This window comes from Camelina sativa, chromosome 10 (genome assembly GCF_000633955.1).
Source record: "Camelina sativa cultivar DH55 chromosome 10, Cs, whole genome shotgun sequence".
NCBI classification, from domain to species: domain Eukaryota; kingdom Viridiplantae; phylum Streptophyta; class Magnoliopsida; order Brassicales; family Brassicaceae; genus Camelina; species Camelina sativa.
In genome coordinates, this window is record NC_025694.1 from 9,686,650 (window position 1) to 9,703,281 (window position 16,632).

The window sequence follows — 16,632 nt, forward strand, 5'->3', positions numbered from 1 at the left end:
CGATGTATTAGGAGGCACATTGTCCCCCTTACAATCAGCATATCCAGGAGGAAGCTTTATGTAGATCTCTTCAAATTGAGAAAAGCATTAGAGATTTCCAATTGTGTAAGAGAGAAGTTATGAATAACAGATAAAGCAAGAATGAGTTTGACAGATGTCAACTTTACCACTGGAGAAAAAGTCTCACTGAAGTCAACACCTTCCTTCTGGGTGTATCTTTTGGCAACTAATATGGCCTTGTAACGTTCAATACTTCCATTAGAATTAAATTTTACCTTGAAACCCCATTTGCAACCAATGGGAGTTTTATCAGGAGGTAGAGTGCAGATTTTCCACGTCTCAGTATCCTCCAAAGCATTGACCTCTTCATCCATAGCACCACACCAAACCAGAAGTTCCTTTGCCTCCGTATAAGAGTTGGGTTCTCTTTCTTTGTCAATTGCGACCAAGAAAGAAAGGGAAAGAGGAGATAGCTGATTATAAGAAATAAATTGAGAAACCTCATGAACAGTTGAAAATTCTACTGAATGACAGTAGTCATCTTGAAGATAAGCTGGCTGTTTGGTCTTCTTGTAGGATGTTTGAACAGAAGGTTCATAAACATCACATATAGGATCAACAAAAGGTTGAATCTCTACAGAAGTTGGTGATTTAGAAGAATCAACAACAGATAATCAAAGAGCCACAAGAAGAGTTGGAAGCTGATCAAGAAAATAATGTGAAGAATCCTGTGAGATATCAGATCCAACAAATGGAAAAAGATCTTCATGAAACACCACATGGCGAGAAACAATGATGATATTAGATTCAATATCAAGAAGCTTGTAGCCTTTATAACCACTAAGATAGCCTAGGAAAGCAGAAGCACAAGCTCGGCGATCAAATTTATGACTATTCTTACGAGAAGTGAAAGCATAACAAAGTGTATACCCAAGTATATAGTACCTATCCCAACAATGCTCACATAAATTCCATTAGGAAGATTGACAATATTGTCCATTAGTTTAAAAGAAAAAACGGAAGATTGATCATGGGAGATATGATTGGTGGCTCCCGAATCAATAACATAAAGCATACATAGCAAGAAAATTGTTATCAAGAGAACATACATATGGTTTACCAACCCCGACAAAAGAACAAAAGATAGAAGGATGAATGTTACCGGGTGTTGGACCAGTATATGATGAAGGAAGGACATAAGATGCGGAGACAAAGTGTACTACTGGTGAGGGAGTGGTGCTCGGAGGTTGAAGCTTGCTAGTGAGGAAAGACATCATCTGTTGGAGTTGAGCTGGAGAGAATTCACTAGCGGTAGCAACATTATCAGACGAAGTATCTTCAAGAGCAACATTGGCTACAAGAGAAGGCTTCTCATGTTGCTGATTAGGCTTGAAGCTAGTGGGATAACCATGTTTCTTAAAACATTTATCAACAACATGGCCAGCTTTACCACATAAAGTGCAATATGGTCTATATTTCCTTGGATATCCAGAACCATTAGTACCAGCTCCAGAGGAATTTTTAGAAAAACCTGTAGATGGAGACTGAAAAACTTGGAAGACTGCAGAATTTGTGTCAGTAAAACCCGGAACTTGTACAGTCTTATGGCTATCATCCTGATCAAGCATATTGTAGATCTCCGAGAGAGAAGGTAAGGTCTTCTTCATTAGAATGCGGCTCTGAATGTTCTCATAGTTCTCGTTAAGCCCCACCAAGGAATCAATCACTCTATTTGTCTCCTTTTCTGCAAGTAAATCTTCAACAGTGTGTGGAGTAACTTGAATATTGGAGAGTTCCTCCCACAATATTTGAGTTTGTGTGTGATAAGAAGACAAATCAAGAATGCCTTGATGTAAAGAGTGAAGTAGATGTCGTAGTTTGTAGAGGCGAGCCAGATTTGATTTATGAAAGCGAGTATGGAGATCCTTCCAAATAACAGATGAATGCTTGATATAAAGAATACTGGCATAGATCTTCTTTGAAACGTTATTCAGTAACCATCACTTCACCATAGATTTACAGCGATACCAGATCTTGGAATATGGATCATATTCATCAGGTTTTGCAATCGATCAATCTATAAACCCTAGTTTATTCTTAGCCTCAAGACTCGTAACCATATCAACATACCAAACATTGTAGTTGTTACCGTTTAGGAGTTCAGAAACTAAAATGATGCCAGGATGATCTATACTATGCAAATGCTACGCTGAATGAAAATTATCCGGTGAATCAGATACCTCGAAAGCATCATGAGATGGAATGGAGAGGGATCAACGAGCAGGTGCACGATAAAATGGTTCAGGAATGCGATTCACCAATTTGGAAGCTAAGCGAGACAAAGGATATGTCGATGTCTCACTGCAAGCTTGAGGTGACACAGTGGTGCCAGATTCATGTGAATCGGGAACGAGAGTGCGATACATTGATTTACAGTTGCGTTTTCCCATTGAAACTCTAAAACAACTCCGATTTGAGAAATCGAAAGCTGAGAAAGCACATGAGAACGAGGATACTAGAAAATCGAAGGAAAAGAAGCTCAGAAACTTGAGATCGGAAGAGATTCCAGCGTAAAACCGGTGAGATTCCCGATAAAACGACGCAAAAGAGTTTGTTAGAGATTGAGATGAAAATGCTCTGATACCATATTAGTAACTAATCTCATTCTCATTAGTTAACCAAATGATTTACAATTGTTGATTTATATATAAAGACCAAGCCTAAACCGAAGCCACTAAATCAATCTAAACATACTCTATTTACTTCTGATTTATACACTTACCAGTTTCCAAAGACTCTATTCACAACAGAGACTCTTCTAAAGATAATACTTTTCTCTGTTTCTTGCAGATTCTCTTCTGCCATTAAAGCTGCAAGGTAAGCTCTCTCTCTCCAAGTTCTTTCTTCAACGCCAAGCACAAGCACGATCTTCTTAAGTTTTCGACTCTCTCTGTTCGTTGGAAGTTAAAAAAAAATGAACAATCTTAATCTTTCTCTCTTGTTCCGTTTTTGTTTGCTTCGTTTTAAACGGTTACAACGTATTTAATACTTATTTATTTTTCTTTTTAAGGGACATGCAAAACAAAGGAGACTTTAAAGAAGCATGCATTGACTTTTAAATGCCGCAATCCACAGATTCAGAATGAAACTGAAACGATTCAAGAGGAAGATCGAAAGGGAAGGAGGAAGAGGTTCTTCAGAAACAAATTGATCGGATCGGTGTGAATCAATTAATTCCATAACAAGAATCGTTCCAAAGAAGCAAGAGAGATACACGGAATGTAAGACCTTAACAATCTATGATGAGTTTGAGAAAGGATCAACTTTAAAGACAACATTGGACCACTCAATCTTCCCCCAAATCTTGCCTCCCTCGCGTCTCTCAAAGGAAATCTCGGCAGAGCAAAGGTCCAAACTCTCTGCCATCCAGAAGATAACAATGTTTCCATCAGAAGTTTTGCAGAGTTTGTTGATACGAAAGGAATGTCTTGAACTAGAGTGAGAGTGTTGCAGATCTTCCAAACCTTTCACTTCCTTCCAATCCAATTCGTCCCGCACACACCATAAGATTTTTCCACGAGTACCGCGACAGTACAATTGTTTCTCAATGTACAATTCGTGGTTTTTGTTTCCTATCTCATCATTTGACGACAAGAAGGAGAAGCTTCGATCCTCCTCATATAGCGGGGAAGTATTCTTCCCTTCTAAAACTATAACCGCTCTTTGTGGGATATTATTTTCGTGTGGTGTCTTAATAGGTGAACAAAAAAGAGGGGTCGAATTTTGAGTCTTTGGATCAAATACCTCTGCCCCAGCTGTTTCATGGTAATGAGGGTAATGCTTTAACCCTCCAAACACGTATATCTTCCTGTCCTTAACCAAGTGGGCCAATGCTAAAGCTCGAGGCGTGTTCATGGACGTGATGCGGTGCCATGTGTGAGAGTAACAATCGAGAAACGAGACGTCCGAAGTGGGAATGCCGTTTGCGAGTCCACCGATAACATAGAAGCCCACATTCACCCCCAAGATATGATATAGTAAAATGAAAGAAGGGTTGAATGATGATGTGGAGGAATGGTGAAAGGGGATTGGAAGCTGTGGGAGAAAATACGTGGTAGAAGCTCATTGGCTGGGATTGTTTGTTAGATGGAAAGATGAGAGCTGAAGCGTATAAGGAGAAAGAAATATCAGTTGCAGAGGACAACCAGAAAATATTGATTGTGTAAGCTTCTTCTTCTTCAATTCTCTCTGAAATCTCTTAGGGTTTGCTGTTTCATTGTTGTTAGAGCTGATTCTTCTTCTAAGCTCTATCACATGAAATTTTGGATTCTCGTTTCATGAACGACGATTCAATTTGGTGTTTGTAATTTGAATTTCAGTTGAGTTACAGTTTCTCTGTAACACGATAGAAGATGAATCCGGAGGGTGAGAAGGGTTAGACGGGATGGGGTTTAGCCGACCATTAGGGGTAAGGATGAACCAGCGTGGAGTTGGGTTAGGAAAGACTCTGATGCATACGTAAGGAGATAAGTCAGTGCAACCCATCTCCCATCTCAAGGAGAAGAGCTCAGAGGATTTAAAGAGAGAGCGGTGGCTCTTGGAGGCGAAAAATAAGGACGCGTTGTCAAATCTGGAAGATACACGAGCCAAGAATCTCAGAGCTATCTCTTCTGGTAACAAGGATAACCCAGACAATGACGGAGACGTCTGTTCCGTCTTCTTCTTCACCCGTTTATCCGGTGATAGCACTTCTAGAGCACAAGAATTGAACATCGTACGTCAGTTGACTGATCAGTTCCAATATTCACAACAACGCAAAACCTCCTTCTCGATTTTTGTGAGATCTTCTTTTTTATCCGGACAGAAACTGTTTTATAGAGATTTGTGGTTCTGAACTAAAACCGCAATTTCCTCATCCTTTTTTTACTTTGTTGATATAGTTGCCAATTACTTCCCTATTATTTCTAGTGATTATCACAACATAGATACCGTATCTTTATGTACTCAAGAGGTTCTTAAATTTTGACCGACTCCTTTTTTTTTCCTCTCCCGAATTTAATTCGAATTGGTAAAAACAAAATTTTTATTTCAGAGGGATTAAATTAAAAAAATCTTCCTCAGGAAGTTAGGGCTACAAATAATTCACACCGCCTTGCCTAAAACTAAGAGTGATATTAAACAATCCAAGTTAGATTATACATCTTCCTTAGTCACTTCGCCAAATTTAATAAAAAAAATATATTCAAATATTATAGATAGGGAGAGGAGGATCGAGCTCAGGAGCATAACTCTTGCCGTGGCCGCCAAGTCAAGTCAAAACAAACAAACAAAAGTACGTCTCAGAATAAAACGACCCACGTTTCTGTTACTCCTTTCCTCTCTACTCGTTGCCCTCAGCTTTTTCTAAATTTTTCCAATCAAAACGGTTATAAAAAACAGAATCATCGTCACTTCTTCTCTCCCACTTGGTTGTCTCTCCACATCTCTCAATACCTTTTTTTCTTCACCTTTCTCCAGCTTTCTGGGCTCTCTCTCTCTTGATAGCTTCAAAGGAAACCTTAGTAGTGAAATAGTTTCTCTCAATTTATTCATTTACCCTTATATACAAAAGATATAACTTGTCTAACAAGTTCTTTACATATTCAATAATGGCAAGTCTAGTTATTTAGCAATAGGAGAATATTATACAAATGTTAACTTTCCATTTAACTTAGTTCTCATAATCACCTAGATCTCCTAGTATCTCTCTGCAACCAAGAATTAACTAAATTGTTCTTGGAGAGTTTGAACTCGCATCAACAAGCCGTAACCATGAGACCTTTCACCGTCTTCGAGAGATTATCCAAAGCTTTCCATGATTATCCTTCTCTCTCCAGGATTCTAGTCGTCTCCACCATCAGGTTACTATACAATTTCTTCGCATATTTACTCTGCTCTGTGTCTTCAGTGGCACGGCACCTATCAATTTACTCTGTTTTGGCATGAAATTGATCTCTTTACTCTGTTTTGGCATGTATTGATCATATCCTCGATTCAATTAAGATCTTTAGTTTTATAGATTGTCCTCTAGTTTGTAATCAAGACAATTTTTATGTAATTAATATTTCTTGTTTCTTAGTGGTGGGGGACTTATGGCCTACTCTGAGGTAAATGGATCCTATAGCAACAATGGTGTTGAAACTAGAACCAGAAAGAAAAAGGTTGTGTTGCTCGGAACTGGATGGGCTGCAGCAAGTTTCTTGAAGAGTTTGAATAACTCCTCTTATGAGGTTCAGGTTATATCGCCTAGAAACTACTTTGCTTTCACTCCCTTGCTACCTAGTGTTACTTGTGGAACTGTTGAAGCTCGCAGCGTTGTTGAACCTATTCGTAACATTGGAAGGAAGGTAATTAATATGTACACTTTTAATCCCTTCTTATATTGGCTGCCATACAAAAATTATACCTTCTCTTTTTTTTTGCATCTTCTATAAAAGTGTTCTGTTTATATTTGTGTAAAACAGCGTCTTGATTGTGATATTTGTATTGTTGAAAACCCTACTAAAGCCAGCTTTGTCTTGTGTCTTGACAAGCAGAATGTTGAGATGTCTTTCTTGGAGGCAGAATGTTTCAAAATTGATCCAGAAAGCAAGAAAGTGTTTTGCCGATCTAAACAAGGCCTGGATTCGAATGGGAAGAAAGCATTTGATGTTGACTACGACTACCTTGTAATTGCTACTGGAGCTCAGTCCAACACATTTAACATTCCTGGGGTGGAGGAGAACTGTCATTTCCTCAAAGTTAGTTCCCTAAGCTCTTTAAGAGTTTTCCTTGACCCACCAAATGACTTTTTATATGGATGTGAAAGTTTTCCAAGGGTTTTTATGTTTTTTTTTTTTTGACATGTATCTAACATATGGTTATTTTCGCTTGTAGGAGGTTGAAGATGCACAGAGAATCCGTCGAACTGTCATTGATTCATTTGAGAAGGCAAGCTTACCGGGACTAAACGAAGAAGAGAGGAAGAGAATGCTACATTTTGTGGTTGTTGGTGGTGGACCAACAGGTGTTGAGTTTGCTGCTGAGCTGCATGATTTTGTTAACGACGATCTAGTCAAACTCTATCCTAAATCCAAGAATTTAGTGCAAATCACTCTTCTTGAGGCTGCAGACCACATCTTGACCATGTGAGTATTTTGCTTACCTCTTGAACTTTTGATCTCTAGTCCAAGTATAACTCATGATTCGGAGTAAGTTTTTCTTTCACAGGTTTGACAAGAGAATTACAAAGTTTGCTGAAGAAAAATTTAGTAGAGATGGTATTGATCTGAAATTAGGTTCCATGGTAGTCAATGTGAATGACAAGGACATTTCTGCTAAAACCAAAGGAGGAGAGGTCTCTACTATTCCTTATGGAATGATCGTTTGGTCAACTGGTATTGGGACTCGTCCTGTGATCAAAGAGTTTATGAAACAAATTGGCCAGGTGGGTAATCAAATGTCTCATGGTATATGAGCTTTCAAATATTAGAATATTCATCATTTCATAGTTACTGAGTTTTACTAACATGATCTAATTCTTGTAATTTCCAGGGTAATAGACGTGCTTTAGCAACCGATGAATGGCTTCGAGTTGAAGGATGTGATAATATATATGCACTTGGTGACTGCGCAACAATCAACCAGAGAAAAGTCATGGTAACCAAATTCAGAACCAATATAAATTGAGCTAGCAGTTATGCATGGTGTATAGGGGTTCTCTGTTTCTTATGCTTTGGGATTGTGATTGTTTTTTTTCAGGAAGACATAGCTGATATATTCAAGAAAGCAGATAAGGACAATTCAGGAACAATGACTGTGAAAAATTTTCAACAAGTAATGGGTGACATATGTGATAGATACCCTCAAGTAGATCTCTACTTGAAGAGCAAAGGCATGCGTGGGATCACCGATCTTCTAAAACAAGCACAAGCTGAGAATGGTTCAAATAAGTCCACTGAACTCAATATAGAAGAACTTAAATCGGCTCTTTGTCATGTTGACTCACAAGTGAAGTTTCTTCCCNTTCATATTTAAATAATTTATTCAAAAATATTGTTTTCAACTTTGTTTAATTGGGAATATATTTTAATGGAAAGGTAAATTTTTTTTATTCTTTTAAACCAAAATTTTCTACTACTTTCTCCTTTTTCGGTTGAGAATAGTTTAGCTTAATATGTTGACAAAAAAAAAAGATTAATATATGAGTCTTATTTTTCTAATACTGTATTTTAAATTTTATTGTAGTATTTTTAGATTGTTATAATTTATATTTTNGTGAATGCTCACTACTGAACTTATAGACTTATAGTAAAAAGAAACTCAAATTGTTAATGCAGGTATCGACATTTAGGACAATTTGCTCCATTAGGAGGCGAACAGACTGCAGCTCAATTTCCAGGAGACTGGGTTTCGATAGGACACAGCAGTCAATGGCTGTGGTACTCCGTTTACGCTAGGTAACGTTTGCTTTGAATAGTGTAATACAAAAAAGTATGAATATCATTTTGTATGTTTTGTAACTGTTTGGTAACAATTTTTGTTTTTTGTTCATAAACAACAGTAAGCAAGTGAGCTGGCGTACGAGAGTCCTAGTGGTCTCAGACTGGATGAGGCGTTTCATCTTTGGGAGGGATTCAAGTCGCATTTGAAAACCTCATGTCCGTCGTTTGAGACCTCAATAGTCTTTACTTCTTTATATTTTTTTTCAAAAAGCAAGATATGTTAAACTTCATTTGGTTACTTATACTTTCTGAAAATTTGCACTACACTACGTACGATCCTTAGCGAAATAAAAAATGGAAGAACTAATAGGAAAATAGGAAAATAGATGATTATCTTATTATATAAAGTTAGGTTTTGAAAGTTAGTCATTAACAAGATTTTGACATGTGTCAAGTTATTAATTTGAGATTTTGACATGTGTAAATATTTAATAGAAAGAATTTGATTACAACAAAAAAAAATATTATGTTTTAAAAAATATTAATAAAGTAAAAAAGATAATTATAAAAAAAATTCAGAATTTAGAAAAAAAACAAAGTTTTTTAAAATAATTATGAGGAGATTATATATATTTCATAAAATTCGAAATTATAATATTATTTACTTATTTTAAATTTTAAGTGATTAATTATAAAAAAAGAAAAAAAATTAGGGAAAATATACTTTTAATTATTAATTCTAAATTTTGTACTCACTTTTATATAATCAAAGATCGCTTCATATTTAAATAATTTATTCAAAAATATTGTTTTCAACTTTGTTTAATTGGGAATATATTTTAATGGAAAGGTAAATTTTTTTTATTCTTTTAAACCAAAATTTTCTACTACTTTCTCCTTTTTCGGTTGAGAATAGTTTAGCTTAATATGTTGACAAAAAAAAAAGATTAATATATGAGTCTTATTTTTCTAATACTGTATTTTAAATTTTATTGTAGTATTTTTAGATTGTTATAATTTATATTTTAATCTTTGAATGATTTGGGATTCATATATTACCATGTTTATAATTTTCTATTGTTTCTTTAATTATGCCAAATTAATTTTCTTTCAATTTCTCAACCTTGATTGGTTGGTCATAAACCCTTTTTTTTTTTTGCAAACATAATTGTTACCATTATTCATTCAATCTCAAAAGGGAGATAATGAATAGAAGCTCATCAACCTAATGAATTGATAAAATAGGCTAATTAAACACAAGCGTACAACAAACATAGATAGATAGATTGAAAAAAATAAATCGTTGTTGATAGATCCATAGGAGCTCAAAGACTNGATTAATTATAAAAAAAGAAAAAAAATTAGGGAAAATATACTTTTAATTATTAATTCTAAATTTTGTACTCACTTTTATATAATCAAAGATCGCTTCATATTTAAATAATTTATTCAAAAATATTGTTTTCAACTTTGTTTAATTGGGAATATATTTTAATGGAAAGGTAAATTTTTTTTATTCTTTTAAACCAAAATTTTCTACTACTTTCTCCTTTTTCGGTTGAGAATAGTTTAGCTTAATATGTTGACAAAAAAAAAAGATTAATATATGAGTCTTATTTTTCTAATACTGTATTTTAAATTTTATTGTAGTATTTTTAGATTGTTATAATTTATATTTTAATCTTTGAATGATTTGGGATTCATATATTACCATGTTTATAATTTTCTATTGTTTCTTTAATTATGCCAAATTAATTTTCTTTCAATTTCTCAACCTTGATTGGTTGGTCATAAACCCTTTTTTTTTTTTGCAAACATAATTGTTACCATTATTCATTCAATCTCAAAAGGGAGATAATGAATAGAAGCTCATCAACCTAATGAATTGATAAAATAGGCTAATTAAACACAAGCGTACAACAAACATAGATAGATAGATTGAAAAAAATAAATCGTTGTTGATAGATCCATAGGAGCTCAAAGACTCTGACACCATGGTTTGCGGAAATGTTTAAAAGAATTGATTTAGCCACATACATCACTAAAATGCACTTATTTTTTCAGTTAAGGGTCCTGAGAGAACTTCATGATGTGTGACCTTTGTGGAAGTGATTGTCAAAATTGTGCGGGGGAGGACAAAACACAAGAAAATATCATTTGTTGATTTGTAAGGTCGGTAATCAAGTTTTTAAAGACTCCCAGACGTAACAAACCGGCCATCGAATATGGGTTGGTCCACAAGCCGAGAATAGATGTAAGGCACACTTGGGAAGGTGGACCCATGGACTGAGAGTAGGCATGGACTCACTAAACAATGTGGCGGTTGAAGCGTTATAGAGAAAGAGGCTACAATATGGTGTGTCAAAGACACATCCACGAATACATTGAGAAATTTAGCATTAGTTACTATCAAAAGATTTTGTGACGATTGAAAAAGGTTTTGACGTTTATTGGTCATCGGTGCAAGCTATTTTGAGATATCAAAAAGACGTGAACATTTTCTCTCCATACAAGATGAGGGCAGAGCCGAGGTTCTCTCTATGGTGGAAAAGTTTGGACACAAGGTTATCTACCCAACAGAGGAAGGTGGAGGAGGTTGGACGCAAGATTACCTCTCCAAGGGAGGAAGGCAGAGCCAAGGTTCTCTACATGATGGAGGAAGTTGGACGCAATGTTCTCTCCATAAGGGATGAGGGCGGAGCCGAGATTTTTTCCATCGCGGTCATATATTATTGTGATGATATATCATTGATTAGTATATTATGTTATCTATAAACACATTAAGCCAACTATTTTACTTTCACTTTGGCATAGTTACTATCACGAATACATTGGGAAATTTAACATTAGTTACTATCAAAAGATTTTTTTTGTGAAGTTAGAAAATTGTTTTTACTTTCATTGGTTGTCGGAACAAGCCATTTTGATATAGCAAAAAGACGTGAACATAATTTCTCCACATAGGAGGAGGGCAGAGCCGAGGTTCTCCCTATGGTAGAGAAGGTTGGACACAAAGTTATCTCCGCAAGAGAGGAAGGTGGAGGAGATTGGACGCAAGGTTATCTCTCCAAGGGAGAAAGGCGGAGCCAAAGTTCTCTCCATGGTGGAGGAGATTGGACGCAAGGTTCTCTCCATAAGGGATGAAGGCGGAGCCGCTGTTTTCTCCATGGTGGTCATACATTATTGTGATGATACATCATTGATTAGTATATTATGTAATATATTTTTTATTTAAAATGTTTTTTGTGCCAACAATTTTAGTAATTGAAAAACTATACAGAAGTGAAAGTAATATACTTGGCTTAATNAACTGTTTCTAGATGGTGATAAAAAAAATTTTTTGTAACATACAAGAGTACATTTAGGTATAAAAAATATATTTTTAATAGTAACATACATAAAGATTTGTAAATGGATATAAATCAGTGTATTATAATAAAAATAAAATTTATATATAACATACAACAAATTTTAATAAATTTAATTTTATTTATAAAACTTTAAACCCGTACATCGGACGGGTCCTCGTCTAATATTATTATATCACATAGAATATAATGTTTTTTCTTGTAGAATAATTAACATTTCACAATACAAAGATGTGTCGCCTAGTCAGAAAATACATTGTTAGATATATGTTTATCCTTATACATGATATACAGTATCAATTATGGGAAATTGATATATAGGAAAATCTTCTGCCAATACGTATTACTAAAATTGTTCATCTTTCTTATAATAAATCTAACAAAAAACAAAACCTAACGTACCAAACAGTCTCCTTAACCCCACACTAAAATCGCAAACTCTCTCTACGTAAATGGAAACAAATGAATATTCAAATCCATATCGTTGAATTTATTACACGTTAGCCTTCTTCTAGGATAAGATTTTACCTTAATAGGCTTATACTAATATGATATTTTTTATAGAGTTTGTACGTATAATTGAAAAACAAAATGTGCAAAACAGTGAATGTGCTTTGGACTTATGCACTTTGGATTGTTTATCCATATTCTTTGGATTGCAATATATGGTACGAAGATTTATTTCCATGTCAAAATTTTCATATATGCACTTTGGATTTATGTCCATATGGTCCGAAGATACATTTCCATGTCAAATTTTTTTACCACAAATGAATTATTAATCCACAGCATTAACTTCTCTACCTCTGTTTATATAGAACACACATTTTATGCTTTGTCTAATGTCTCTCTCTTCCTAACAAAAAGGAACACATAATAAAAATACTAAAATGCCTTCAGTCGGAATCATCATCGGAGATGAAAAAAAAGAATATCCTGGTTACTTAACACCTTACGTCACCATGGCATGTATCGTCGCCGCCATGGGTGGTCTCATCTTCGGTTACGACATCGGAATCTCCGGTAAGGCCTTTTCAATTCTCATCTAAGAAAGAACCAAAAACGTTCTTACGTTTCTTGTCGTGATCCGAAAAAAAAAAGAAAAAAAAAAAACTGTTCTTGCGTTTTAAGTTTGTTTCTTGTTTTGCTTAGGTGGAGTGACGACTATGGAGTCGTTTCAGAAGGAGTTTTTCCCGTCTGTGTACGAGAAACAAAAGAACGATCACGAGTCGAGCCAATACTGCAAATTCGACAGCGTCTCTCTCACTCTCTTCACCTCTTCTCTCTACCTAGCCGCAGTCTGTTCCTGCGTCGTCGCTTCTTACGTCACCCGTAAGTTTGGCCGGAAAATTTCGATGCTTCTCGGCGGAGTTTTATTCTGCGCCGGAGCTCTTCTTAATGGTTTCGCAAAAGCCGTTTGGATGCTCATCGTTGGCCGTTTGCTACTCGGTTTTGGTATCGGATTCACTAATCAGGTCCCTTCTTTTTATCTAATATTACTTTTTTACCTCATACTTTATTTTTTTTTATAGCTTTGTTACTTTTGGCTAATAAATTCAATTGCGACCTTATACTTTGTTTATTTACATTATACACCCCCCATGGTCCATGGATATGGATCCCTTGATTTTGTGTGGAGATTGTTGTTTGATTTTGTGACTTTAAGTTCTGTTATGTTACAAAATAATAATCCCATTAGTTTCTTTTACACACTATTTAGTATATTAAACTCTTGTTTGATTTTGAGACCTTATACTTTGTTTTCTAAAGCATACACCCCATGGCTCCCGTTAATTTTAGAGTAATTTTGTTTTATTTTGTGGCCGTAATTTCTAGAAAATCACAAATTAGCCTCAAAACTATCTAACTGTTTTTTTGAACAGTCTGTGCCGTTGTATCTATCGGAGATGGCACCGTATAAATACAGAGGAGCACTAAACATAGGCTTCCAGCTCTCGATCACTATTGGTATCCTCGCCGCCAGCGTTTTAAACTACTTCTTCTCCAAAATCCGCGGCGGATGGGGATGGAGGCTCAGTCTCGGCGGCGCCGTCGTTCCTGCACTCATCATCACCGTCGGTTCTCTTATCCTCCCGGACACACCAAACTCCATGATCGAGCGAGGTCAGTTCAAGCAAGCCGAAACAAAACTCCGTAAGATCAGAGGCGTTGATAACGTTGAGGACGAGATGAACGACTTGATCGCCGCCAGCGAAGCTTCGAAGCGCGTTGAGAATCCATGGCGGAATCTATTGCAGAGGAAGTATAGACCGCATCTAACGATGGCGATTCTGATCCCTTCGTTTCAGCAGCTCACCGGAATCAATGTCATCATGTTCTACGCGCCGGTTCTGTTTCAAACGATCGGATTCGGTAGCGACGCGGCTCTGATGTCGGCGGTTGTGACCGGTTTGGTTAACCTTGGAGCGACTGTGGTCTCTATCTATGGCGTTGATAAATGGGGAAGACGATTTCTCTTCCTTGAAGGAGGATTACAAATGCTAATTTCTCAGGTTTTTTTCAATTTCTCTGATCTCTAAACCGGTTTTTGTTTCGGTTATGGTAATTAATTCGGTTATTGCGTAACCGGTTTAGGTAGCTGTTGCGGTGGCGATCGGAGTTAAGTTCGGCGTCGATGGGACTCCAGGGGTTTTACCAAAACGGTACGCCATTGTTGTGGTCATGTTCATATGCATCTACGTGTCGGCGTTTGCTTGGTCTTGGGGTCCTCTTGGATGGCTAGTTCCGTCGGAGATTTTCCCGCTGGAAATCCGGTCTGCGGCTCAGAGCGTAACGGTGTCGATGAACATGATCTTCACGTTCTTAATAGCTCAGGTGTTTCTGATGATGCTTTGCCACCTGAAGTTTGGATTGTTCATATTCTTCGCGTTTTGCGTGGCGGTTATGTCTATTTTCGTCTACGTTTTCTTGCCGGAGACGAGAGGTGTACCGATCGAGGAAATGAATCGAGTCTGGAAATCGCATTGGTATTGGTCAAGGTTCATTGATGCCTGATGAGGCTTACGAACCATGAAACTGAAATGTCTTCTGGTTTAGTTATATTATAAACATTTGTCTTTTGTCTTTTAATCAAGCGAAGAGTCTGACAGTAAAAGACCAATGCAAGTCTGATTTGAGTTCTGACTTCTGAAAAAAATCAGAGGGTTTGAATTTTTATGTCTTATTTCAAAATCAAGATTCAAGAATGTGAGAAAAACAAGGATTTTGATTCTTTACATATATGATTTTATCATTTTGTCAGATAAGGATCACCTTTGAACTTCGCATACGATGGAAGATCAAGAGCTCTCTCTGCAACTTCTCTGTCCTCGTGAATCTTTGCGACTAGGCTTTCCAGTGAAGTGAAATTAGCCTGACAAGAATAGAAACAATATGAGCCAACAACGAGTATTGTATTACTATACAGAGTCATTTTGAGTATTGTATTACTATACAGAGTCATGAAAAATGGATAATGAATTTGATGATAATAATAACCTCAGGGCGTATATAGCCAACAATTATAAGACGTAGCTCTTCCCCGTAGAAATCTTCAGTGAAATCGTGAAGCAACCATGGCTCCTAATTAACCAGAGCTAAGTTAAAGAAAGCAACCATTACAAGAGCATAAATTTTGAAACCTTTTTTTATCTATGAACTCACAATAGTTTTCTCCTTGTTATCGAAAAAAGGATTCCAACCAATGCTCATGACCATTTTGTAGACACCTCTTGTTGGCAATCCCGCCCAACCAAAGTACACTCCCGAAGGATGTTCTACTAGTTCACTAGCGTAATCCTTTGCTGACAAGTTAGCTGAAAACAATTGCAACGATAAGAAAATAGACCATAAAAATATATAGAGTGATTGGTTCGATGGTATATAAACAGACCTGTGGGGATTCCGAGTACTTTAGAGCCACGGCCAAATCCTTTGATAACTGGACCTCCAATATGCCATGGATCAATTGGTAAAGTGTTCTCTATCCCTGCAAATACAAATTACAAGGTTAAAAAAAGTCTTTTTTACTGAGATAAACAAATTTTAAAGGAAAAGAAGTATTGAGTGGAGTTTGTGAGTGTTTCTTACAGTCTTGAAATGGAGGAAGACCCCATTCCTCTGGTCTTATGTCGAGTAGAGAATTGATGACTTCGTCTGCAGATGTATAAAGATGTGTTTGTTTAGGCACAGAAGGAACAGCAATCACTTTAGTCCCAGCAGCTTTACCAGCCATAACACCAGGTCTGCCATTTCAACTAACTGTTAGTAAGAAAGAACCAAACACGCAACTACAAAAATGATACGCTACAAAAGTGAGACTCACACAGAATCTTCAATAACCAAACAGTCAGCTGGATCTTTATTCAATCTTTTAGCTGCTTCAAGAAAACTTTATACAAGAATGATCATTGTCATTAGAATAGTCAACTAGCAAACAGGTCTTTGTTTAAATTTTGACAAGAGATGGAGCTTACATATCAGGAGCAGGCTTTCCTTTGGCAACTTCATCGCGACCAATAATAACCGAGAAGCATTCCTTCCAACCTAAAGAAAAAAATGTAACCTTTCTCATGAAACAAATCTACCTATATGATGAGATAATGCATCAGAGTAACAATCATTTTCATAAAAATCTGTTACCTTTATGATGAGCAATTTTGGATTCAATATTTGCCCTTGAAGAATTGGAAGCCAATGCCATAGGTACTCCATGACACTTCAAATGTCTAATCAACCGACTGGCACCAGGAAGGGATTTGATCTTGTCCATCCTACAAATCACAAAATTGAATAAAACTTCA

General features: G+C 36.3%; 4 protein-coding genes across 4 annotated transcripts; 2 read left to right on the forward strand and 2 right to left on the reverse strand.

Moving 5' to 3' along the window:
* On the reverse strand, nucleotides 3,293-3,915 carry LOC104720212 (F-box/kelch-repeat protein At4g39753-like). The gene has a single exon (XM_010438158.2). The coding sequence runs from the start codon at nucleotides 3,913-3,915 to the stop codon at nucleotides 3,298-3,300; it is 618 nt and encodes a 205-aa protein (XP_010436460.1). The 3' UTR covers nucleotides 3,293-3,297.
* On the forward strand, nucleotides 5,563-8,775 carry LOC104720213 (external alternative NAD(P)H-ubiquinone oxidoreductase B3, mitochondrial). Its single transcript, XM_010438160.1, has 9 exons — nucleotides 5,563-5,900; nucleotides 6,119-6,386; nucleotides 6,576-6,779; nucleotides 6,916-7,166; nucleotides 7,249-7,465; nucleotides 7,573-7,677; nucleotides 7,780-8,033; nucleotides 8,358-8,477; nucleotides 8,582-8,775. The coding sequence occupies exons 1-9, from the start codon at nucleotides 5,812-5,814 to the stop codon at nucleotides 8,667-8,669; spliced, it is 1,596 nt and encodes a 531-aa protein (XP_010436462.1). The 5' UTR covers nucleotides 5,563-5,811; the 3' UTR covers nucleotides 8,670-8,775.
* LOC104718184 (sugar transport protein 12-like) lies at nucleotides 12,613-14,971 on the forward strand. The gene is made up of 4 exons (XM_010435874.2): nucleotides 12,613-12,853; nucleotides 12,983-13,305; nucleotides 13,714-14,343; nucleotides 14,426-14,971. The coding sequence occupies exons 1-4, from the start codon at nucleotides 12,721-12,723 to the stop codon at nucleotides 14,843-14,845; spliced, it is 1,506 nt and encodes a 501-aa protein (XP_010434176.1). The 5' UTR covers nucleotides 12,613-12,720; the 3' UTR covers nucleotides 14,846-14,971.
* Nucleotides 14,954-16,622, reverse strand: LOC104718183 (bifunctional riboflavin kinase/FMN phosphatase-like). The gene is made up of 8 exons (XM_010435873.2): nucleotides 16,472-16,622; nucleotides 16,306-16,375; nucleotides 16,155-16,220; nucleotides 15,920-16,074; nucleotides 15,723-15,818; nucleotides 15,494-15,645; nucleotides 15,329-15,412; nucleotides 14,954-15,203 (listed from the first exon to the last, which is right to left on the reverse strand). The coding sequence occupies exons 1-8, from the start codon at nucleotides 16,599-16,601 to the stop codon at nucleotides 15,081-15,083; spliced, it is 876 nt and encodes a 291-aa protein (XP_010434175.1). The 5' UTR covers nucleotides 16,602-16,622; the 3' UTR covers nucleotides 14,954-15,080.